This window comes from Chiroxiphia lanceolata, chromosome 1 (genome assembly GCF_009829145.1).
Source record: "Chiroxiphia lanceolata isolate bChiLan1 chromosome 1, bChiLan1.pri, whole genome shotgun sequence".
In the NCBI taxonomy this organism is placed as follows: domain Eukaryota; kingdom Metazoa; phylum Chordata; class Aves; order Passeriformes; family Pipridae; genus Chiroxiphia; species Chiroxiphia lanceolata.
In genome coordinates, this window is record NC_045637.1 from 118,465,991 (window position 1) to 118,492,817 (window position 26,827).

At 35.7% G+C, this 26,827-nt stretch overlaps 1 protein-coding gene and 1 long non-coding RNA gene across 2 annotated transcripts in view; one reads left to right on the forward strand and one right to left on the reverse strand.

Annotated features, from left to right (window-relative positions):
- The window catches only part of KCNH8 (potassium voltage-gated channel subfamily H member 8), a 176,194-nt gene that overhangs the window by 44,125 nt on the left and 105,242 nt on the right, over positions 1 to 26,827 (reverse strand). The window contains 3 exon segments of the mRNA XM_032713197.1: positions 3,322 to 3,519; positions 25,169 to 25,299; positions 25,301 to 25,374. Coding sequence (XP_032569088.1) covers positions 3,322 to 3,519; positions 25,169 to 25,299; positions 25,301 to 25,374 — 403 coding nt within the window.
- LOC116799817 lies at positions 6,139 to 25,516 on the forward strand. The gene is made up of 4 exons (XR_004361123.1): positions 6,139 to 6,201; positions 8,650 to 8,790; positions 20,599 to 20,741; positions 24,998 to 25,516. It is a non-coding gene; the product is annotated as an uncharacterized LOC116799817 (long non-coding RNA).

Sequence of the window (26,827 nt, forward strand, 5' to 3'; positions counted from 1 at the left end):
AGGGACTAGGGGAAACAGGTGGAGGAAAGGATGCACTTTTAAATGTTAGAAACAGATAGAAAATTCTTTAGTTCGAAGTGTTAGAAAATTTTTACAGGCTGGATAAAGCACAAAGGAGGTAGTAACAACATCTATGTCTTTATTGTGGAGAGAGTGCAGAAAAACAGGGCAGAAACGGATCAGGTATGTGTGTTAGAAAGGAAAGTAAGCACAACTGGAAATTAATTTCTAAGAATAATCATCTAGATCAACTAGGTGTTGTTCACGTTCGTACAGTGAATTTCTGTGTCATTAATGTCAGAAGCTTGAGGAACAAAATGTGAGGGCCTGAGGTAATGCTAGGTACAGGATATTACAGTAGAAATATGGCAGCTGTGGCTGAATGATTAATCCAAACACATCTAAATAGGTTAAGGAAATAGTGTAGCCTCTTTAAGGATGCAATGATCAGTTTAAAAAGTGGGGGAGCAATAAAGCATTAGGTGGTGTATGGATGCATATATAAGAATCACATGTGATGTAAGTCTACCAGAAGGCTCTAAGGTTAGGAGCTGGACAGCGTAGACATCTCTGTGATGTTATTATACGGACAAATATAATCCAAAATTTTATTAGTAAGGTAGAATGTATCATTGCCTATATACATTCTAGGGTAACTGCTACTTATGATGACAAGCTATTCTTGGCTGTGACAGGCATTAGATTTCTTTATCAAATAATCACAGACTCACCCTACCTTCTGTAAGAAATATATTACTCTATTCTGTAAAATTCTAGGAACTATATTTCATAAAATAAAGTGGCCTTTATTTTAATGGATATTCTAAATTACATTTTTGTTGCTTAGGGGGCACTGAAGCTACTATAGTGGACCTTCAGTCTCTTAAATACAAAGCTGCACATTATTTGCTGAAATAACATGGAGAATACAGGACAGAACACGGTATGATTGTCTGCTGGAGGACAGATCTGATTAGTATTTTACAGATACTGGGTATCCTAGGAATTCTAGATAAATTTTAATAAGTAAATTTTCTTTCCAACTTTAAGAAAAAATACCATGTATAACAAGATGTTTTATCTTCAAAATATTACCTGTTATAAATTTAAATTTCAAATTCATGCAAAATAGAAATTAATACCAGGAGGCCAGTAAAAATCAAAAAGGCATACTATAAGTTATTTCTTTGTTAACACTTTTTTTTCTTTCCTCACCTTTCTTTAATTTGTAGTAAATTCACTTCATTCTTTCAATTTGCAGTGACAAACACTAAAGAAGTACAGAAAGACTACTGATTAACTAACTCACTCTACCTATTATGAAATTCCATAACTAATGGCTTTATCAAAAACTCTAAAAAACTTACCTAAATTTTTCTCAAAATATCACTTTCCACTAGGGAATTTTAAAATTAAATATCAGCCAAAACAATAGCCTAAAACATGTTTTAAGAAATGAAGAGGTGTTATGTCCTTAAGTACAGATTAGTACTTAGTTCCTAACAGTTTTCTGAGGCACGCTTACCAATCTGCACTGTATGATGCTAACTCCAATTTTCTCTGCCCTACTGATTTTCCTCAACAGTATCTAAAATACAGTTCCTCAAGAAAATACCTGGAGATCAACCTGCTCTGCTCTTTTACCTGGATATATCTTGTTCATTGGACCCTCACAGATATAAAACCATTCTTTTACCTGCTTGGCTGTGAGCAAGTTCGTCTTTCAGTCACCGGTTCCCTCTTACTACATTCAGTCAACTAGTTCTTCACAATTTATTCAGAGCACAAGCATATTATCTCTATTACTTAATAATACAAGAAATGAAAATAAAACTGCTATAACTGGACTAAATAAATGCATAAGATACTTTAAGTTTGACTCTATTAAGTTTATGAAAGCTCTGCCATATCAAAGAGTATTAAATGTTCATCATTATCTTACACAGGGTATCTCTTGATTTCTTGACAGAAATGAAAACTCCTTCCTTCATTCCAACTAATTTTATGTAGTGAAAGCCCCAAAGCAGAGAGACCACAGAGTATTTCAAAACTATAATTTTATAATTTTATGCTACCAGCAAGAGCAATTAATGAGCTGCTTGTGGTTTTGTGACATTGTAAAAATAAAAATTATATCATTCTTGGATGATTCATTATATTATTGCCACTCATTTTCGTGACTTATTGAAATGACAATAATTAATTGATCAGTTTTTATACCACTTTATGCTGCAAACATATAGTTTACAGGTCATTCATCTTGTTCGTTTGCTTTCAAGTGTCAAATTGCCAATTTATTTTTGACTATGAAAATTTATTCTGCAAAGCTGACAACCAGCTGACAACCTGGGCTTTACTGACTAGCCCTGGAGAAATACCTACTAGTATTTCTAGAATAACTAGGCAAGTAGAAAAAAAGGGGAGGCAGGAGGTAGTACTTTAGTGGTAATTTGCTTCTACCCTTCATGCCCTCTGTGACATCTTTGAGCTGTATGATGTACACATTACAAAACAGCACTGCTGATTTTTGGGGGAAACAGAGAGCTGCAGGTACTTTTTCTAGTGGTCTTGGCTTACAAAGGTCTGTAGGTGCTATTAGTTCACTGAGTGTACCCAGGTGTCTCAGTAGAAAGAAAGGAACCATGAATGAGCATATGACTTTCCTCAACAGTACAATTAGATAATTAACATAAATAAAAATAACACTAAGAGCTTCGATTTGCGAAAAACATTGTACTCTGATTCTAATCTGAACCAGATGATTACCAATGACAATTGAACTGCTTTTTTGTTTATGGTAGAGTCACCTAATGCTCACCAAACAGTCTTCCTGGCTCTGTCCTGTCTCCCTAGCCTTCCCTCTGTTCTGGTTGTTCAGATGTGGATACACACCAGCTCACAGACACATCGCCCTGTGAGCTGCCAACCTTCCCTCCTCACTATTCTCAGGACTGCGGTGGGGACCGAACTGGAGCTGACATGCACATAATACCCAGTTGACCAGAAAAGTGCCTGCCATGTGACCAAAATCCCCAATACATGCCTGGGCCATTCTCACTGCCAATAATGTGAGTTTGCATTTTACTATGTGACACCGTCTTTTGTCACCATAACTGAACAAAAAGATATAAATATATCTTCCTAAGAGAGTTTATGTAGTGTAAACCAAACAAAGTTATTTCCTTGCTTTGCTCTTTTCAATTAAACTTGTTAACCTTTCTGCTGTGTTTTTTTATAAAAGAAATTTGGCAAAATCGCAGCTATTGTACTTGTTTCTACCCCCAAAAAACATTTTACATGGCATTTAGCATTTGTACCTACCCCCAATCAGCATTGTGCAAATGGAGAAGATCTTTTCAGCATCAGTATTGGCTGAAACATTTCCAAACCCAACACTGGTGAGGCTGCTCAGAGTGAAATATAGGGCAGCTATATAGGCACTTCTGATTGATGGGCCCCCTAGTGTATTATTCTCATAGTAAGGAGACTCAATACGCTTTCCAAGCTCATGAAGCCAACCTGCAAAACAAAGCAAAAAAAGAACTACTGAGGAATACTGACACCATGAAAACTACACATTCCATAAAACAAAATAGTTCTAAAAAAAATTATTTAAAGGACACTATATTCTTCTCATAATTCCTAGAATAAAAAGAACATTTAACTGTAGGAATTTATACAGCACAATAATATTGTGTCTTTGGAATATTTATTTTTATGCATGATTATTTATGATAAGAACTGTATATCTGTATGGAAATGAAGTGGTTCTGAATTGCATATTACAGGCCTAATTAGATAATTTATAAAACCCATTAAGTTACTGAAAAGAAAAGAAATCATCACCTAATAACATTGCAGCTAGAATGCAACATAATTTGATTCTTTCCATTAATTAATGTTTGGAAAGCTTTTTGACATACTAAGGCTAAGTCATTATAATAGTAATAGTAATTACATATTCCGAGCTTTTTTCTTGTTTCTTTTTACAGTAGAGAAGATTCAAAGATCTAAACATAACTTACAAACCAGAATTAATTTTCAAAAGATGCTTCAGTAAGTGTTTGCTAGATTGTTCATTAAATCTTTCCTTTCATTTTGCTAAATGAGTCTATGTGCTAAAGAAAGTAGAATTAGCTACTGCTTCATAGATATTTGAAAAAAACAACAAAACAATCCCAAAACAACAAAACAATCCCAAAACTACAAAGCAGGGAAAAATATGCAGTTGGAAAACACATGACCTGAATGAATTGCATAAACATGATGCTTCACAAAAATCAAGTTGTGGGAAAAAAAGGATAAAAATTGATTTGTTTTAGCAGTTTTGCCTGTTAAGCAGCTTGCTTGGGAGATTGGGAATCTTTCCTGGGTACTCAGGGAGAACTTCCAAAAAAAAAAAAAATCCTGACAGATAGAGTTTTATTTCTAGAAAAATTGTTTGGTGGTCCCTCTCTTGGAAGCTGAGACCTGATAGACTGAATCACCTCCTGAAGCTTATTCTCTCTCCCCTTCAGTCAGCATTCATTTGGATGAATCCAAATATGACTGGGGAAAATCCCATTGCACAGAATATCTGCAAAAGTAAGGGATAGATTTAAAGTATCTGTCCCAGCTTTCAACTAAGTTTGGGAAAAAGTCTGTAAGAATTTACTATTTAGAGCAGACTTGTTGAACCAAGGCTGCTCCTATTCTCAGCTCCATAAGCTCTGGCATGTTGTCCTACAGAGAAAGCTCAGCCAGAAGGGCTGGGTTATGGCAGGGTAGGGTCTGACCATGACCCTGCTGACCCACTCTATGCAGGACAGTGAATTTAACCAAAAGCATAAATGAAAGCAATTTGCATTGTTGTATCAAGGCAGTACTGAGTAGGTTGTTTTACCTTGACAAAAGACACAAAAATGAAAATATGAAATCTCCTTGATTTTGTCTTGATAGAAAGCATTAATCGTGTGGGGTTATTTTATATTTGTGGCTCGCAATTATTTAAAATGAAAGGAAAGAAAAACTGGGAAAAAAAAAAAAAGCGCCTAACTGAACCAATACAAAGCCCAACTGTACCTCTGTACACTACTATTTTCCTGAGACTACACTGCATTTTCCCAACAGTAACATGGCCCTTTGTAAAAAAGATTTAATTCCTATGTTTCTGGGTTGGGGAATGTAATCCTAAACATTAAAGAATATAGAATAAAAACCTAAGAAAATCCCTTGCAGAGAGTAGATAATTAAAGAAAATCTATGTTCAGTGTAAAACTGAAACAAACAAGTTATTTTAAATAACTGTAACTGATATGAGAATACTAAAATAATGCCTTTTAGGAGAAAATCTCCTTCCTGAGAGTGTTCTAAAAGCCAGTGATTCTTTGCCTGTGTATTTCCATTTTTTTGACTTTTCGTACATTTTCAGTACTATTCAGGAAAGGTGGATGACTCTACTCTTTAACTGATAGATATATGTAAACTGGTTTCTTCTTTGCAGTTCACTTTATGTTCAAGGTTTTCACCCAACTCTTCTGAAACATCACTGTTCCTAAAGGATTCATTACGGCTAGTAAAGGTAAGGTACAAAAATAAATGACACCTAACAAACAGTAGAAGTCCCTACAGTATTTCTACAATATTTCTACAACCAAAACAGCAAATATAATACTGTCATTTTACAGTTGCTAATAAGCACTTCTGGCCAAGACACCACTATTTGAAATGAGTTCTGTATTCTGTGCCTAGTTCTGTGGTATAACTGAGGGTCAGACAAATGATCTTCTCAGTAGGATGAATGGCTTATCATTGAGCTACAACAGTAGCAGATAGAAATTATTAGCAATTCTTAACAATTGTGAAAATAATACCCACGATATAAAGAAAAGCTGTTAGATAAATTTCTTTGGAGATTTAGACTTGGAAGAAAAAGTGTTTATCTGAAAGAGAAAAGCCAATACATATATTCCTCTGACTTGTAGATAAGAACATGTTTATAGCTTCTCATTTCTACTTTGGTGGTTAGAGATTATCCTAATCAGGACCTTTTGAAGAAATAATATAGAATGATATTTCAACCATAGCATATAAAATGTTGCAAGATCTTCCAGATCATCTTCTTGTTCATGGCACTGCATTTTTTTTTTTTTTCATTTCAGGGTAGAGCCAAGATGCTGTTGACCATAAATACTTCCATTAGCCAATGGAAATAGTCACGAGGTAGCATCATTGACTAATTCCTTTCCCTTTTCGGTTCCTGTAGGTAATAGCTCTCAGCAAATTTTCTGGCAAACCTGAGCAATTAATTTCTGCCCTCAGGGAAGAAGAGGAAAATAAATATACCCTGTAGTCAGAGGGAGCTTCCTAGAATTTAGCATTATGAATCTTGCCTGGTTCGGAATTAGCATTATCTAGGTATAGCTCTCTTACTTTGAAGACATTTTAAAGCACCAATCAGCGTAATTAAGAGGAAGACCTTTCAAAGAGAAAAAGAGCACTTAAGTAATCAAGTCCTATCGAAAAGTCAATAGGAATTGGATATTTAGCTCCATTAGGCTACTTTGAAAATTACTGTAAGAATCTATATTGAGTCTCATTTATCTATATCGGGGAAGTGTTCAAGTATCAGTAGAAGCATAAAAAAGCATTTAAACATCCATAGATTACAAACTTTTTAACTAGATATAAAACACATTATTTTACTTACTAGACACTCAGAAGCTCAGTCTTCTCCTGGTTTGGTACTAACTCTGTATTGAGTAGGTACCTAACTCCCTATGATTCACAGCTTCATTCTATTCTACTACTTAGATTTTCCTTACATGCCAGACACTTAACATACCAAAATACTGTCTGGAACTTCAAAAACTTAGAAAAGAGTTGCATTTTCTAATGCACTACAGCATCAGGAAGTGTAAAGAGGTAGGGATGAGGAGAACATCTTAGAGTATCCCTGAATGCCTGCAAGGAGGAATGGTCCCCAACAGACTAGTAGTGATGATGTTAAAAGGGAAAAAGATGGGACAAAGGCCAAGTTTCTCTCAGCTATGAATCCACATCAAATTTAGGGACTTCAAGTATTCCTAGGGGAAATGTAAACATAGGAAAGCCTATCTACTCTCATGTAATTGGGTTTTTTTGGTGTTTAAACAGTATTTGAACCTCACATAAGGCCAAGTCATACTTGTCCCATTCATGCTAGTGAGGCGAGAGAGTAATCGATACTATGCTGATAGTAGGGACAGAGAATATGTAGTGAGTAATACTGGAGTAAAGGACACTGTTGAGTGTGGGTTATCTTTAAGGACTATGTTTGAGGCTGAGTTTTGTTTTTCTGGCTCAACTGAAAAACTCTGTAGCTCTACATGAAAGCGCAAATATGGCAAGGGCATTATTAGATGCCATGTCTTCTTTATGAGTCTCCAAAGCCTAGAACTGTACATTAGAAAATAGCAGGCAATACAAAACCATCTAAAACCAAAGAAAACCTAGAAATAGCGAAGAAAAAAAAAAGGCAAAAAGTATAAGTAAGTCACCAAAGACTAAAAAATAATAGAAAAACATCCTGCACAGAAGCACATGCAGCCTTCTGGTATAAATAGATTATAACTTTTAACACAGAAGTCTCTATTTTATGACTAGTACTGTGTGTTGCAGGGAAGAGTTCAGGGTCATTAAGGAGAAGACAAAAAAACCACAAACTATACAAGAGAAAAAAAATAAAAAAAATAAAAAAGATCCTTCATCACTAGAATGCATTTTTAAATTAGCTCCTTATTTCAGATCTAGAGCCAAGCAGCAAGGAGCTATATGTTTGCATGGCAAACCATACCATCCTTTCATTACATAGCTGCACCCTCTGATCTGCAAATGAATATTCCATATTTCCATTTTAAATAGGGGAAAAATGTTACAAGTGTTCCACTGATCTCAACAAAACCAAGACTTTCAGCTTGTATCTGTCTCTACTATGTTTCTTTGAAATATTAACCTCCACAAAATAAAGCCTAAAGCAAAACAGTTGCTAAGATAGAACAAATAGGTAAATTTCCTTCCTTTTAGGTAAAGGCACTTGTGATAAGAGTTTCTGTGATTTTAGATGTCCAAATCACTTCCATCGACTGTCCATGTGGCTGCTTCAGAATGTGTCATAGTTAAAGTGCATTTGAGGAGGGGAGGCCAGAGCTAATATTGTATCTGAGATTTTTTACAACAGCATAATGAATATATTCTACCATATAAAACCATAACTATCATTCATTAGACTTTAAAACATTAGCTTTACTTTTAAGATTGCTCCAAAGGATTTTGCACAGTTATTCTCCAGTTGCTGCTGACTGATTCTGTGCATTCAGAATCTAAAGGCATATAAGAAGATTAAATCATTTTACTTCTTCTAGTGTGCATGACTGCATTATTGAATAATCATTGCCTCTCTTCTCATGATAATTACTCATTTAAGGCATTCAAGTTCTTCTCAAGGTACTCGAAGCGTTTTTTATCTCTGTCTAGCCAAAATGTTTTTGACATGTGCAATTTTTTCCTGTTAAAAGCTTTGCAGTTTTTCCAGACTATTAATAGGCTAAACAGCACCATTCCTACTACTTCACCCTGTGGAACATCACTGTTACTCTTTCATTGTTACAAAATCTGATCATTTGTTTACAGGTTTGATTCATGGTGGAGTTTTGCCTGTCATGTTAGGAGAAGTTCCCAGGTACCAGAGCAGATGGTTTTACGATTAAAGAACCCCAGAGGTGACACGAGCAATCATAATTTCAACCACTGCTTCTGGAGGACTGTAAATGCGTAAGACCTTATTGTACCAGGTCAATAAATAAAACATGCATTAGGCTTTCCTTTCACACAGATTAAAAAGAAATAGGTACCAAAAAAAAAAAAAAAGCCACAATCCTGAAAGTGTGGCGATTACAGGTTCTAAGAATGTAAAAACACAGCTACACGACATGTACCCTAATGGCAGATTTGAACAGTAGTAAAATACAGGACACGAATTTATGCTCTTTTGAAAATTAAGATAATAAATTAAATGTTATATATATATAAGAGGAAACCTGAGATACATCTGTATGACATGCCAACAAGCACAGGCCACAAAGGAACAGCTCTGGCCTATCTGGCCCAGAGGTTTATATTTGAACAAGATAATTTTAGCTGGCATTCAAAATAAGTAAAAGTTAAGTGGTATTTAGACTAGAATGGCTTCAGTATTAGTACAATGGACATAATCATAATGGATTCATGACAACGAGGAAAAATTGGCATTAATCTAGTCTCCTTGGTCTTTATTCTGCTAACACACTTTCCCGCAAACAGTAGACACATAAAATGAGAAAGAAAAGATATACTATAAAGACATTAAGATTTTTCTCAAGCACTGTAACTGCTCAAAAATGTTAAAGTAAGTCATAAAATAATTTATTCTAAAAAATGTTTTCTTATTTTAGCTTTGTAAAATGTGGTCCTTAACAGAATTAAACCCTGATGAGACATCTTCTCTCCAAAACTATAGATGAAGATTCACGAGTGGAAATTTTTAGGAACACTGTCATACCAGATGTTATGTGGACAAAAGAAGGGACAGATTCAATAAAAATGCAATTTGATTTCCACTGCAGAGAAACTGGATACAATTTTTATTACAACTCTTCCCAAATTAACAAATGAAGTAAGAGATGGGCATGAGCCAAAATCCAGGGCATGAGCCAAAATCCAAGGCACAAACATGCTTCTAATAATGCTGACAATTCATACCTTTGCATCTACTTTTTATTTTTACTATGGACCAAATTAAAAAAAACACAGGATTTGAACATAGATGAAACTGTAGTCCTCTGCCAGACTTTGGGAATCCTACCACTGATTTTCTGAAGTCTGTAAATCATCCAGAGAAAGTCTGAACTTGGACATAACACAGTCAGAAATAAAAACAACAACCAAAGATAAACAGCATCCAGATATGTCCCACTGCTCCATGAGGCTTGGACATTCAAGATAAACAAGCCTCTGTAGTCAGAGGTAGATGGGTGAAATGGTTACCTTCATAACTGGTTCCTTTTGAATGCTTGCCTTAAATGATGGAGTACCCTTGCATGTGCAATGCCTGGTGTGCTTCTTGGGCAATGATCTAGAGGAAAGCGTATCTTTCCCAAGATCTTTAGGGAAAGTTTTCGACTATCTAGAGAACAAACATTATGGCAGATGTTTTAAAGGCTTTTAAAACCCATAGAGTTTTCCAAACTAAATGTGTATGTACTCCCTTGGGTTAGATCATTTTCAGACACAAGCTTAAACTTTGTCAGGTCTACAGAAAGTTGATTTTATTTGAAAGGTGACGACCTATGTAATTCTTTTGTAAGGCTGAATAATACCCTTTGTAAATAAATTGGCTGTTGTATTTCCAATCGAATATATACTTAGAAGGTATTATAAAAAAAAATCACATTTTGCAAAGCTTTAACTCATTTAACTTGACAAAGTCATAACAAGATATTGACCCATTCTGCTCACTGAAAATGAAGTTTTCATGGTGCAATAAATATTCAATGAACTAAGTAGTTTCAGGAAGAAGAGGTGCTCAATCAAGGGACTAAAAAGGGAAAAAAAATCTAAGATCTAATTGCAATGTTGCTGATAACAACAAAACACAGCTGAGCCCACAGAAGTACTGAAAACCTAACAATTAAGCTTTAATTATCTGATAAAACTCAACTCTGAAGTATCACTGCTTAGAATAAGAATATAACATTCCTGTATTCTCATGATAAAATTGATGCCACCTTCAAGATACTGACAAAAATTCCTTGTAGAAAGCATTCAATTTCTTGTCATCAGCAATGTGTGGTCTTTTAAATAATTTAAATTTTAATTTTGGAAAGGTATAAGTGCAAGAATACTTTTTAACCTATGGAAAGCTAGCAATCCACCCCAGTGAAAGAACTATAAGTGCATGGATTATAATGCGATTACCAAAGTCCCTGGTTGACCACTCCTGGGCACGTTCATGGCTTATAAGTGATAGAGCAAGAGACCTGACATGAAATACTTTCCTAGGATTTTTCTAGAAAACAATGTTGGAAAGATACATTTTTAAAAATATTTGGTCTCTAAAAAGTAAGAGCAGGTTGGAGTTCTGCAGCTTTTCCACTTAATGCAAAATGCTGTGTAAACACTCCAGAAAACACAGTGTCCATGAATTACCAACAGCTTCACACATTTTAAGCCCCAGTTTCTAGACAGAATCTAACAATATTTATGCATTAAATATTAATATTTCTAGATGATGCCCTACCTTATTTTGCCTGCAAAATAAAATTTTGCAGTTTTACTTTTTCTTCTACTGTGTTGGAGAAATCCCCAAGGACCAGCCCAGACAGTTTCACAGTCAGAGCCCCAGATACTCCCTGAAGTGGTAGATAATTAATGTGAATTAGTATTTACATTTCTTCTTTGCCATGGGGCAAAATATTCTCTTTCCAGAGAAGTTATTTCATGTCTATAAGTACAGTATATTCTGGTGAGAGAGGAAAGATAGGAGTGGTATGAGGGGAGGGGAGACATGTCCCCTTGAGTGGCGACAGTCTCCAAAAACTAGCTAATGCTCTGTGTGAACATAGAGGTTATCATCATTGGAAGACTTTTCCTCTAGGACCACCTGCCATGTGGAATGGTAATTGGATGCCTGTGGTTGTCCTACTCAGTGGCTTGGCCCTGCAGGGTGAGTGGGGAGGCTTTGGGTGGGTTGTTCCTCTCATCCCTATGCTGCATTACTACCTTACTGCCTCATAAGGCTCCAGGCAGCTGCATAGATTTGTTGTCCATATTTATGAGGAAGACTCCAATATAACTTCACACCAGTTTCACCACACAGTCTAATAAAGATTCTTCTTATAGCAGAGATACATTTATTCCAAGATAGAGACCTGTCTATATTATGTATAAGAGTTATGTGTAAGAATTTTAAGAGCTGACCCAGCAGATCTGCAAGGAACACATTTCTCTTGATATTTTATGAGAGTTCTCGAAACATTTAGACTTCTGCAAAGAAGCTCCAGTGTACATGGTCAGTGCACCTGCATTCCTGCAGAACTAGGTCATAAATTCCTTCAGTCTATTTATCAAGGAGTAGGTAAATTAGAAAAGAAATGTATTGGAACTCTTCTTCTCTGTGGTAAGCATGCACAGCTCTTCTCGACAGTAATTTGTCAGATGGTTGTGTTTGAATATGTGGGAGATTTAAATCTTTCTCGCTTTTGCAAGTCAGCAGTTTACTTTCTCTTCCCCAAATCACTGAAAGGACAAGATGGGGATATTTTCAACACCAACTTTCTGTGAATGTAGCAGTCAATACATACGAAGCACTAGGTATAGCTAATTATTTTTATTAAAATTTTATTTTTACTAGGAATAGTTTACAAAACAACTCTAAAGCCATTAATGTATTTGAAGTGAAGAAAATTACCATTTTTTTTAATTATCTTGCTTTTAATTATCCCCAGTATATATTCTAGGGTTCTTAAAAGAATTAGTAACATAAGTAAATTAACTACTATTTTTGCAATATTGTATAATGTTAATTTAATTTTTAGACTACAGGTAAACCATACAAGTCTAAACATATAGGTAATTAAAGAAATAAATTGCAAGACTATAATCAGAGGTATATAAATCATTCGTAAATCACCTTCTTGAAGGAGGTGGTCACACTGTCACTGTACAAAGAGTCTCCTCATTTAACGTTAGGCAGCCTGGCTGTTATTGTCCTTTTCCAGGCTATCAAATGCCTTGCAGCTAAGCTTGCAATTAGAAATGTTAGTGCTCCTAGTCCATTCAGTGCAAAGAGCACGTCTATCTATGCCCTCTTTGCTTCCCTGTGCTCCATCGGTCGGTACCCATCTGTTAGAGCTTTTCTTGTCTTATATTTAGACTGTAATACCCTCTTGGGCAAGAGCAGCCTTTTTATCCTGTGTTAATTCAGTAACGGAGACAAGAGGGTCTTGACCCATAGCTAGCATCCCAGGTGCTGCTGCAATAAAATTACTGATAATGACTTTTTTTTTTATGGTGTCAGCTGAAGAGTTGGAAATCTGTTTTGCAGTTTTATGCATTTGGAGTCCAAATCAGACCAAAGAGATCTAGAGCTACTATAGGCGACACATTCATGTCTTCTTAAAGAAATAAGTATCCTCCTCCATAAGCAATACAGATCACTTTAAAATGAAAACTTTATTATTAAAATGTGCAAAAAAATATCCATGAAACAAAACCTTGCAGAATGTCAGTTCTGCAAAACTTTGGGTCTGTATGTGCGCAGTGTGACATAGTTGGTAAATTAATCTCACCTGCTGTTCTCACTTGCCCAGATTTCACCATCAGAGAAATACAGGCTAAAGTTTTTCAGTACTTATGACAATCTCTCAGTCCTAAGAGTTAGTATATTTACAGTTCTGACTCAGAATCTGCAAATAAATTTTCACGGAGGCAATGACAATGGTAGTCAATACCTTAAAATCTCTGTAAAAGAAAGTATTATTTATTTGCAAGAGCAAGATATCAAGAGGACTATATTTTTTATAAAAACAGTGCAATATGCCACAAATACTTTCATACTGTCTATTTAACTGTCAGCAATCTGCAAGAATAGAGCTGTTTACTTCTAGACTCTTCTGTAAGAGTCCTCTCTGCTTTTTAAATCTGAGTAGTGCAATAGGTGGTCCCTGACAGGTGGTACCTTCCCCTCTCCTGCCATCTTCCCCGCTCCAGAAATCATGCCAATATTCAGCAGCTCCTACACATTCAAATGCAGCTTGGTAAAACAGACGCAGAAGCCTCAGCAGAGAAACAGTTTCCTTTTGTACATCTAATCACAAATGAAAGGGTAACTGCAAAAAAACCAAGCTAAGTTCCATCTGACTAGCCTGCACAGGAGATGATAATGACAGTATGGAGTTCAGTTTGGGTCAGTATAGACTGCTGCAGTCTACATGACATCCATTTCTCCTTGTCTTCTATATTAATAACATCCATGCTGGTTAGATAACAGCTAAGTATGTTAACCCTCGCTACAATCCGTTCCTTGCTTGCTCCATAGATTTTACAGTATCGTCTAGGTCTTTTCTTCTGTCTTCTTATTTAAGGACCCACTGTGTTGCTTTCTGGACCAGGACTCTGTCAGGCAGCCATATGATAAGTGGTATTAACACTTTATTTGCTCTTGCCTTGTCTTAATTTTCAAATCCTTGAATCTACAACATAAGTAACATTTTCAATATGTTTTTAATTATGTGTCATCTGAATCAAGGAAGTTTAGATCCAAACATATTTGGCTTTTTTGAGGGGGAAATCAACAATAGGAGATATTTTACTCCAGTATATATCTAAACATAATAAAACCCCCAAGAAATTGCAATGCAATAAAGCCTTGATATAAAGAAAGAATAAAAGGTAAAGAAGAAAGGTGGTGTCTTAATGGTAAAGTACACTACATGTTTGAAGCTACAGCAGTTCTGAAATAATACATGTGTGTCTGCAGATCTGACAGGTCTTTTTGAAGTGCATGACATAAGGGAATCCTAAGCATTAGCATTTTTATCTCTAGCTCTCTTAGATCTGACAGTGAAAAATGATTTAGAATAATTAGGTATAATTATTTTTACAAAATAGGTCTTGTGTAAAACTTTATGCTGCTGAATACTGTGACATACTCTTATAGCTTCACATTGACTTGTTTTGCTGACAGTTAAGCATTGTCACCTGAAAGTACAAAAGGAGCACAAATACTTTCCAAGGAAGGTAAAAATGAAAAAGAGTCTGGGAAGAATAATTTCTTTGTTTTTATAGGGAAATGATTTTCTATTCTGGCAGCAGAAAGCCCCTTCTAATATCAAGCACCTGATCTGTTAAAGGGCAGGGAAAAAAAAGATAAATAAATAGAAAATAGGAATATACACAAAGGACATCTCTAGATTAAAATTTAAGGCATGCTTGTGCTATAGAAGAAAGAAATCCTTTAGTCATTATGGGATGTGTCTGGAATGCAACATGGCATTCTAACTCCCTAGGATCTCTGCCTATGTGATGGAGCTGAGAGGCAGTCCAACCAGATATTGAAGCAGCTGCTGAAAAGATTTCAAAATATATAGCAATGGTTTTGTGGGTTTTAAGATATTTTAATTTGAACAGCCAAGACCATGAGCTTTAAAAATAGAAGGAGAAAATTTTGAGAAATCCTAACAAAACTTCCTATTAGACCAATGTGTAATAGACACTAATATTTTAGCAAACTGGTACAAAGCTCTCCAAAGAGGGTAGTGCAGCCCTAGAACAAGGTACCAAAAGAGATGGAATCCTCTCCAATCTTGATAGTGTTCAGGACTTGAACGGAGCAAGTAATGTCTGACCCGATTTAGTGTATATGAGAGTCCTACTTCAGCCAGCTGGCTGGTCTAAATAAACCCTGATGGTTCTCTCCAACCAACACTCCAAGTACAGCAGTTAAGGGTTAAAAGATTCTGATGTAACTTCAAATTGATTGAGCATGACTTTTATGCACAATATGTTCAACTTCCAATAAAAACTGCTTTGTAGAGTTAATGAATGTTAGGTAGAGTTAATGATGTGTAGGTAATCTGTGGTTAGACGCAGATTGTCGAATCTCAGGGACTTCATCCACATACCAGACTTTTACTTTTCAGTAATATTGTCCAGAAGTTTTTTACTAGGTACAAAATTTGAAAATGTATTAATAACTACATAAAAATCTCACACTCCCTTTTATAAGGTACTTTTGTACCTATTTTTTCAAGGGCTTCAAATCCAACAGGGTATCTTGGTCCTGGGGTATTTCATGATTGCTAAAATAGCTTAATCAGAAGGCAAAGTACGGTGTGTAAAGGAAAATACAGTTTAATCAAGGAACTGAGCCTGTAGAAAAGAACAGCAGGGAAGAATGGTAAATAAAACTTACTAAGGTCCAAAGCAGCTAAACTACAAATTAATGTACTCTAAATGTAAAGGAATAATTCAGTTCAGCTCAACAAATGACACTTTGGTTTCACACTTTTCACCAACAACGAGTTTTCAACACCATCAACAAACAAAAAAACCTCAACAACAAGTTGTTTTTACAAATAAACATTAAACTGAATAATTTCCACAAAATTATATATGAATATTTTAAAATAGAATTTATATCCAAATCCAGACAAGGTCTGGTATACCCAGGTCTGAAAAGAGGGATGTTAATAAAAACCTTTAGAAGTAATTAGTATATGATTTATATTTATGGTTTAGTATATACTTAAAAAAAACAGACAGAAAAGTAGGTCCAGGTTTTCAGGTAAACCTTTACAAGACCTTAAATTGTAAGTATAGGTCTTTACCTTGTGCAGACAGATTTCCACTCATACTTTCAGCATATATTCTGGTGATTACAGTTTTGCACATAAAACCTCCTTGTCACAGTTAAATCTCTCTGTGTCTAATCTATCAGACTGACAGACACAGAAAATACTATGTCCCATTAAAATAGTGAATACTATGATTACCTACAAATGGGATTTCTTCTTCAAAAGCTAGATGAACTTTCTCTCCTTGTTTATACTAATTCAAAAGTGTAACCCAATTAGATAAAACAAAAGTTTTCTTTCATTAATATTTTGCACCACAAGCTTCTCCAAATTAGGCCTCATATATAGTATTTTACATCAGAATTGTTTTAATCACTCAGGTAAATTATTCGGCAGACTTTAAATAAATATTTTTGGTTGTACATTTGTTTGTACATTTATTCACTCTAATTTCTTCATGATTTTAATGATTTTATCTACTTTTGTTCTAACAAGTCTAGAAATTGTGCACTCCAACATTAATTCATGGAATTATTGTATACACATTGTGTATACAATAAAAGAGTTACTTTCACAGAGGAGTAAAACTCATAAGGATTTAAAAAAGACATTAAAAATATTTAAAGGCATTCCAATGATAGATTTTCTGGGATTAAAAATTTCTGTTTCAATTGCCTTAGAGTGCTTCATCACTATATAATGCTTCAGTACTTTGGTACATCCTTGTCTTTCTCCAAGTATGTGTGATGTAGTAAGTACTGTTTGTAAATCATTTGTAAGATGAGTGCTTTGAAAAGTTTCATAGCTTCAAAGTAATTTTCTTGTTTTGATTTCCTGTTTTATTCCTATTCATTATTTCTGCATGACACTCCAGGGGCTAATTATTTCATATAGTACTGTACGAAATGACCCAAATTAGTTGGCTAAGGCTTTCAGATACTGATACCCCAAGATACTTCACAAGAGTGGTAACCATCAACTATTTCCTTCTTATATTAATTAGAAGTGAATTTTCAGCCGTGCTTCCCACAAACAAAATGGACAGGTGAGTATAGAGGTATTTCTATTCCACACAACAATGGACCTTCAATTCAGGTACCCCAGGTCAACAGAGCATTTATTTTTTATATATATCTATATCTATAAATATATATAGATATTCTACTAAACTGAAGATGCCAGCACTCATGCATGACAAAAGTATATTTTTTAAATTCTTTTTCTTAAAGACACCTCTTAAAAACCAGAAAGAAAACCTTAAAAAAACATAATTCCAAAGGCACATGTTCTGTTATTACTAATGAAAAAAATGAAGAAAACCAATAATCAAAAATGTAATGAAGCAGACTGGAAGAAAAATGAAAATCAAACATCAGGTACAGAGATGACAGACTGAAATGAACAATTGATCATTTATTTTGAATGATGCCCTGTGCAATGTAGTCAGCATGACATTCTTTCCTGCTCTGTGCCAGGATTTATAAATTTACGCATGTCAGTTCTAACCTGATCGATGTGTGTGTTTAGAGCAGTGAAACTAGACCAATATTTTATAGTAGAACACAGTTTTCTTGGCCAAGACCCTTGGAAACTTACAAGTACTCTTTCTGTCAGTAAGGAGGATTCATTTAGTTCTTATAGTGCAACAAAAAAACCTGAGCTGCTGTTCCTACCAAAGAAGACCGGGGAGTGCAGGGCACCTGTGCCGAACCTTGCCATCTGCCAGACAGCACGAGAGCAGGTGCCAGCTGCAGCCTTTCCCAAGGCTCCAGTTGTAGCTCATTAGTACTAGCTCTTCATAAACTGAGCATTTGTTGAAATTACTAGAAGCTGTTTTGATGTGGGTCCAGGCTCAAACTCCAGAAGGTAGGTCTGGAATACAGAAGTAGGTACATGCACGCACCAAACACATCATCTGTGTCCAAACCCTGACCGTTCTTTAGCGTTACAGTTTTACCCTGTGTTTGTCATTAGCTGATTTTCGTGACAGCCCCAGTACCTGGAAATCTGTGATCACACAAAATCTCAGCTTTCATAGTTTTTTAAAACTAAGTTCCTGGTTGCCAATGTTGCCAAGAATATGTTGAAAATATGAGTCTCAGAGGGTTCAAAAGCAGCTTGACAATCAGTCTTAAAGTGACAATCAGATTTAAAAATCCCATTATTTTTCATACTTCTCTTTGTTTTGGTTTTTAAATGCTTAATTTAGTAAAAATTTCTCACATCACATTCAAACCCAATTTTTTAAATTTTTTAGCAGAGGAGACAAAGCTGGAATGATCTGAGATCATTAACACAATTTATATACAAAAAAAATAAAAGTAAACACCAAACCTCTATCTCAGCTTTAATACCAACTTGTTTGTCATGTCTAGCCATTTAAGTCATTACACTCCCTTGCAAAAATATCATGATGCATTAATATCTACCTGCTTCTAGAGTAATTATGAGGAGCAATACAATATGAAAAATATTGAGTCAAAAGTTTAGTAATTATTATTCAACAAATTATCTATTGTATCGATCAAGAATGTATGTAATGACACTGATTTTTCCAGTATGATTTCTAGTGTTATTTACCCCATGGTTATGCTGGATCCAAGAGCACCAGAAACTTAGTTAAATCATAACATACGTTATTTGAGAAAGAACTACCAGATACACGTACCTAAAAATAGTCTTTTTTCTGAAAAGAGGACAGCCAGAGTTTTAACCCTAATAAATATACCAATGTCTTAAGTATCTATTGTCAAGGTTATACTTAAATCTGTACCTTCAGAATTCCTAGTAAAATTGCTCAGAACAATACAAAAACTAACAATTGCCTCGGGCTTCTTAGAATAAACTTGGAAAAAAGTTCCTGGCACTAAAACTTCCCAAGCTGTTGAAACTCAAGAGAATTCAGGGCAATGTCTCTCTTAATGGATATTTCATTTATGCTGACTTCAGTCTTCAGAAAAGACTGAAGCTACCTGGGGACCACAAAGGACTTGGGCAGAATTCAGGAACACAAGCTCAAGAATGTAACCTAAAGTTTGCATCTAAGATATAACACACCTACGTTTTGGACAATCCATTTCAGCCAACTTCTACATCAGGCCAGAAGTGCCACTGTCTTTACATGATTAAGATACTTGGAGATTCTCTCCTATCTTCACCCAGCAGGGATCCTTCAGCCACGTTGTCCCTGCACCTAAATTCCCTCTAGGACTCAGTGGGGAAGGTAGCTGCGAACTTGGGCTGTTCACTTCAGCCCAACATGAGGTATATAAAACCTGAGTAAAAGGGCCTGAAGGCACAACCCTATTTTCAACATTTCCTACTGGCACCACTCAGGTGCTGTGTACCTTATTCTGTACCTAACTCTGCCACTGAGAGCTAATTGAGTGTATTCACTCAAAGTCAGCATCCAGGGCCCTTTAAAGGTTCACACCACTAAGTGTGTGATAAACAAATTTGGTGGGGGAAGTTTTGTATTGCAGAGTATGTGAAACTACAGTGGCTCAGTCACAACTGAATTCTTGTTTTCAAAAATGCTGCAAAGTATAAAACTAATGGAAAATGAGTAAAAACCTGAGATGAAAGTGGAAGTATTACACTGAAATAAAGATTTAAATAGCAGAATAACAATACCCTTTACAGACCCAACTTTAAAGCTTCTCCCAAAGTAAGCACATATACTTTGTTTTCTATAAAAGCACAGGTTATTTTTTTAACGTATTTTGCATTGATAACAACATCTCCATAGTGAGAATGTTGTGTTACTGTAGATAGACTAAGAAAAAGTTGCAGCTAAATTTCTGATAGACAGGAAGAATTTTTTGGTTTTGAGACAATGACATAAATTTTACCTGACAGCTTTGACTACCCAAGGGAGCCAGTATCCTGACCCTTGTCCCTCTCCTAATCTCCTCATTACACTCAAGACATCTCATCATATGGTTCTTACAGAATTAATGCCTTCAGCAGTAGGAAATATTTTCAATATTATCTGTTCCCCGCAGAGACATTGAAAAGTCATTTTCTTATATTTGATAAGAACCTGAAGGGTAATAGCTAATATATATATATACACATACTAATACAAAAGAGCAGTTAGCAAATAAAGAGCCTATGCCTAAATCTAATGCCAGCTAAACTACAGAAATGAGAACCAATGGAATTAGAGTGTTACGATCTGCCGGGAACCTCTACATAGTCTAACCTCTACTCCGTGTCAGGTAATAGAAAATTAATCTTATTTTTATAGGTTGCTTAAAATCATTCCATGTCTCAGGGAAACATCTATTTCACCAATGAAAACAAATGAGCAGAACAAGGTGGAATGCAACAGAGAGAGACCTGAAAATGCTAGAAGAGAAAAGTAGGACAAGAACTGTACCACTGCCTCAGGTGGGCGAGAATAATCCATCCAGCATTTTTGTCTTTTATCAGATGTTAGAGTCAAGCTGCTGCACATGGAATAATTGTTTCCTGAGATGGGAGAACTCACTGAGGTAAAGGCTTCTAGCTCTGAAAACAGTGCCCACACTGCATATCTTCCAAATAATTCAGTTAAATGTGGCAATACCAGAACTACGCAACAGATCCAGATTTTAACAGTATGCTACACTGCTATAAGACTGAATGCCACCACATCATGACAATTCATGAATAATATACCAAAACACTATACCTTTCTCATTTTGCAACCACATGGCTAAATTTGTGAATGTAACCATGTTTTTATGTTATTTGCAATAGTAATGTTGCCTGAATAAGGACAAAAAGTGAAATAAAGCCTTACAATTAGGTCCAGCAAGAACAAAGCAAATACCATTTTCAGTCCTGGGTATTTTCATAGGAAAAACTGTATCACTCCCATTGCCCCAATCCAAATGCAAATTAAGCACCTAATTTGTTTAAATTCGCCAGAGAAATAGATACACAGAAGCAACTGCTGCTCCCACTAAAGTCAATGTGCATATGGGGCTATGGTGCATATCTGATGGCACAGCAAGGTTCAAAGTATTATGTTAACAGTACTGCAGCTTTAAAATATTTGCTGTAAGTGTCAGCAAACCTCCTTGAAATCTGTGCTGCAGCATTTCTGAGGAAGCACTAAATGGAGTAAGGAGGTTGCTAACAGCTTTTTCTCCCTCTGCCTCTTCCCCCAGCCTGCACCTCTCCCCCCTCAAAAAAAACAAACCAGTAGCAAGCATAAAAAGCAAATTAATCTTCTTTTCATTCCAGGCATCATTTTCATTTCTTAGAACAAACCCATTCCTATATTTCAGCTATTGTATACATTGCATCATCCATACTCAGTGCACATCATCTGAGTTTTTCAGGTGCACATCATCTGAGACACTCCAGCGAAGAATCAAAAGTAGAGATTCCAAAGAGCTGGCACATTTCTTTAAATGAAAAATAGTATAGGACTCATAACTTTTGTATTATATTTTTAATGCTGTCAATTAGAAAGCCTCTTAATGGCTGCAATAAATTTTGTATAAGATGTATTGATTGAAACTTGAGTCTTGAGTTTCGGTATTAATGTATCAAAATTAAAAGTTAAAAAATTAAAATCTATAAATATAAGACTTAGGAACTATTTTACTGCTTTGCCTGCTGTAAAAAGTCTATTTTACAAGCTCTCCAAAAATTTTAAGTTGAGGTCTTCGTTCAGGAGAACTGAATATTCTCAGTGTCCTACAGCAATATTACCTTAATTATACTCCAATCAAGATTTCTTCTGTGTACATTATTTGCTTGTGATTTATTATTATCTCCAGATCTCATTTTACTTTCCTTAATCACTCATACTCTAAATCATACTTACCATTCTCCCCTCAACATATCACCTATGTGGATGCTCTGAGGTGTAATGAACTTGTCATTGAAAGTTTTCTTAAGGTGAAAGGAAAGTCTAGCTACCTATAATCAGCAGTATATCACCAGAGTAGCAAAAGATATTGCACGAAGAGGGCCAAGACTTAATTTCATTGTATTTCATCAGCAAGTAGTTTGCATGTGGAGAGCAATAAAATTTGCGCTGATTGAAAAAATTACATAATCTAATTTTTCTGCTCATATATGTGACACATAAGAAATTTCATCAGTTCTGAAGTGGTCTTTGCAAAACAGCAGCTTCATGTCAGATATCTGGAGTTTTTTGATCTCTTTTCTTTAAACCAGTTTCTAATACTTTAACATTTTAAAACTGTTTCACTTAAAAAAAACCAACCAAGCAAACAAAACTCCAAATAAATCCCCAAACCCATAAATTATTTAAATTACAAAGCTAGAAATAACCATTCTGATAGATACAGAACTAATATCTGTAGAGCTTTGCAGGAGTCATTACAGTGTAATTTTTATTATACATTTATAGCATCTAAATATTTAGAGACCATCTACAAATAGAACAGCTTTCCAGGCAAAAATGCAAACCCACAGTATTGGAAAAACAACTAAAACAAAATCATGCTGTAAGCCAAATGGTGAAGCCCTTTTTCCAGGCAGGAGGCTAAAGTCTGAGAGTACACATCAGTAAGAAGTACCTTGGCCCATCCAATATGGAAGTGCCCTGGCCCATCCAATGTGCTGCCATACCTGCAGCTGCCCAGGGAATGTCACTGAGTCTCACAGGCCAGGATGAGCTAATGGTGAGGGGCTCTTATGGAGCAGTTTCTGCCTGGGAAGCCCACTAGAAGACTATCAGTGTATGATAACCCAGATACAAAACTCTTCACTGAGACACAAATAGGACTTCTCGGAAATGTCTCTGTTCTAGTTAAACTGGGATGGCTTCTGATGAGGTTGTTGGGACATTTTCTTGTTATTGCCCTAGCCCAAGAAAGGAGAAAACTTACTGGTGAAAGCTAATGTTTTCATAGCAATAAATGGCAAGAGCCCCAGGGTATATGAAGAGAGCTTCCTGACTGCAGCCTTGGCCTGGGGAAAAGGGAGCATGGGGACACAGCCAGCAGCCCTACCTGGGGAGCAAGGACGCAGCACATCGTCATCATTTGGACTGCAGTGAATGCTTTGAAACCAGCTATTTTTTGTGGCCTATATAGGCTGACAATGTGTCTTCGTAGCTACTTCCCACTAGAGACAATTACTATTATTATTACTATTATTATTATTATCTGGATTTGTTTCTCTGTTAACAGTATTTGACCAATTTTTGCACAGTGGGTTTTCTTTGTATGTTCTCCCCTGCAGCTGCAGTCTTTTCTTTGAGAAGTTTGCACTCCATGAGGATTTCAGCAGCAGGTCACAGACCTGGTTTACAAAGGGGAAGAGAAATAAACAACTAACTAGAAGAATAAGAAACTCCACAAAGCTTTAAGTACCCTATTAAAAAAAATAGAGGCATGTATTTCTTGGACTTTGTTTCTTCTTTTCCTCTTCCTGACCCAGCATCCTCACTTCTCTGAGGTCAACCACCTTTAACATGCTTGTCTTTTTTCCTTCAGATTTATGGTTATCAGACGATTTAGACAGATGCTAATGGGGTTAAGAGAAAAGAAATCAAAGGAGATAAGAATAGGACAATTGCAGTTTGAATGCATATCACTGAGCCTTTGGCCACAGGTGTTTGCATTATTCCCCTCCCAGATATTTTTTCTGTTGGGAAACTCTGCCTGACCATTAGACAGTCCGTTTATGAAAGATACACATGCATTCTTTTTCTCTCACAGATAACTTATATATTAGATTTATCTGTATGCTTTTTAATCATGTCGTACATATCTAATAGCATAAAGAAACTAGCCAGGCTTCCCTTCTCCAGTTAATTTTACTGCTGACTTGATTTCCTCTCCTGCTTCAGTGAATAGATTAGGCTAAAGGTAACTACAAGTAGAATTAAAAAGACAGAACACAAGGAATCAGAAAGAAAAGGGAAAAGGGGGTTGTTGATATTGATGTGGCATCTGAGAAACACAGCAAAAGAAACGTGCTTTTACAGTAAAGTCAGAATGACCCATGTGGGAAGATGTCGAGTCTCAGCTGTTGCACTAGTGAGTAACACACCTTCAACAGTGTAAGATACCTGGTGGTGGTACTGTACAAGTAGTGGTGGTGTACGAGTACCTGGCTCCTATATAAGGTATATTGTTTCCCCATAGTATCATCACATGTGGGTACAACTCCTAGAAATAATAAACCTCTAACAAAAAATGAAAAGCTTAAAATCTAAGGAACCAATATGGAACACTCAATTAAATCAGAATGAAGGCTGGGGTAGAAAACATTGGACCAAAACTGAGCATCCCCAAACCATCTCTCCACTGATAAACACCTCGTGCCTGCAAAAGAGCATAACATGCAAACCGCTAAACAATAGTTCCAAAGGGAGTTTTTAACTTGAAGGCATTTCAGGGCCTATCTGATTTAATGTATAGGCAGGAATAATCAGCATACTCAAGGAATGTCTCTGTTGATGAATTTTCCTAATTCACAAAAAAATGAACTTTCTCATCTATTCTTTTACACTTTCTGTCTAACCCTTTCCTATCCAGATCCTCAATTTTCAAAACTTTGGACCATTCTTAAAAATCTCATTGTTTTTTATTTTTGCCAATTTCTTTTTATTTTAACCCTCTTTTTCAAATTGACCTGAGATTTAGAGTGCCAATCTCTTCCTTTTTTTTCTACAGACAGCACCAAAAAATTAAGTAAGATTGAACAAACTCCAAAATCCTGAGTGACTTATACATGTGCTTTTATATATTTACATACAGATGATGATGATGATGATGATGATGGATGATGATGACAGATATGGATATATACATGTGTATATGTGTACGTAGGATGGAAGAACTTACCAATGTCCCAGGTAAGGGGGTTATTCTGTTCCATCTCCCTCTTCCCTATGACATACCAAATACAGGCCATCCAGTGAGCAAGCAAGGCAAACATGGACATGAGAAGCGTGAGAACGATTGTGCTGTGCTGGGTAACGATCCAGCTTCTGAAGGAGACGCAACAGGCGGAGCAACCGCACCGTCTTTAGAAGGTGGACAAGGGAAACCTAGGAGAAGACGAAAGAAAAAACTTGTCAGCAGCTTACTTCTGCCACACAGATTTCTTGCTGCAATGAAAGGAAATTCAGAAGCTCTATGAAATTTTGTCCGCTCTTCACAGTTACATGGCTACTAGACTAAATCTTAAGACAGCAGAGAATAGCAAAGAAGATGCTTTTAAATATGTGTTTAATTTTGATGTGTAAATCTATAATTACTATTCCTAGTTTAAACCAAACAAACTTCAAATATTGGGAGATCTTTCCATTAATTTTTTATACAGTCTTCTTTCAGATTTAGCTTAAAAAATTGTGTTCGTGAAAAATGTATTTTTCCCAGCTCTAGAAGAGAATATAATTGTCAAACTGACCAATGTTCATTTGATTGTAATATGAAACCACAAAATAAATATCTCCAAGCACATAATGACTTTCAGTTTCTTCTAACAGTAGACCTAACTGAAATATTTATGAGATGAAACCAGTTTATAATTTACCCTGGATGATAACATATAGCAGATATTTTGCAGAACAAGGAAGCGGAGAAGTTCAAGAAGACTCAGATTTGTTCTTCTGATTTAAACCTGTGTTCACGGACCCGGGCATATTTACTGCTCTATACTAAGTTGTAGCCTAAAAAAGTCGCATTAAAACTTCTAATACCACTTCTTAAAATCCTTAGCTGAAATATTATCACCTTTCAAGTTTTTGTGGCAAAAGCAGCACCTAATCTGCTCAGCATTGTAAGTATACATCAGTTTATGAAGTGTGTGGGCCTTGGCCTTGGAGGAGTTTCAGCACAAAGCAAGAGTCTCTGATGACCCCATTCCCACCAGGGTGTCCTGCAACCTACATCCAACACCAGAGTGTGTACAGCTCCCAGTTTTGCATGGTATGTATTTGGCTCATGTTTAAGCTGTTGGGTTGAGTTAGCAAAAAATACAGATTAGGATCCAAATACTTCTATTTTTTTAAGATTAAATAACCATAATTTTCATTAACAGTAAGTTGCTTTTTTTCTCCTTTATTAATGAGACATTAGGATTAATGCCTACTTGTATCCTGGCTGATACAGGATACATGTATCAGCTAGAAAAATAACATCAGACTTGACATGTCTTCCCACAGCACTCCCAGAGCACAGTAATGAGCTCTCTGAAAAGAAAGTCTAAAAGCACAGTTCAATCAATATCCATTTGCTTTTGCTAATCCATAATAACCTGAAGCTCAACCTTTCTGTTTCTGTTATCAAAACTAATAATCTGAAATCTAAATTTTATCGGTGTACATTCACTAACAGCCAAGTCCGAGATGACTAATAAATTCTGCAACATGGGATATATTTTATTTATTCAAAGACTTAACAACTCATTGATTTTATTCCAATCTCAGGATTTAAGAAGGTGTAAAATCTGAAAAGAAAAAATTAAAAAATCTACAAACTTTTTTTGTTTGGTTACTA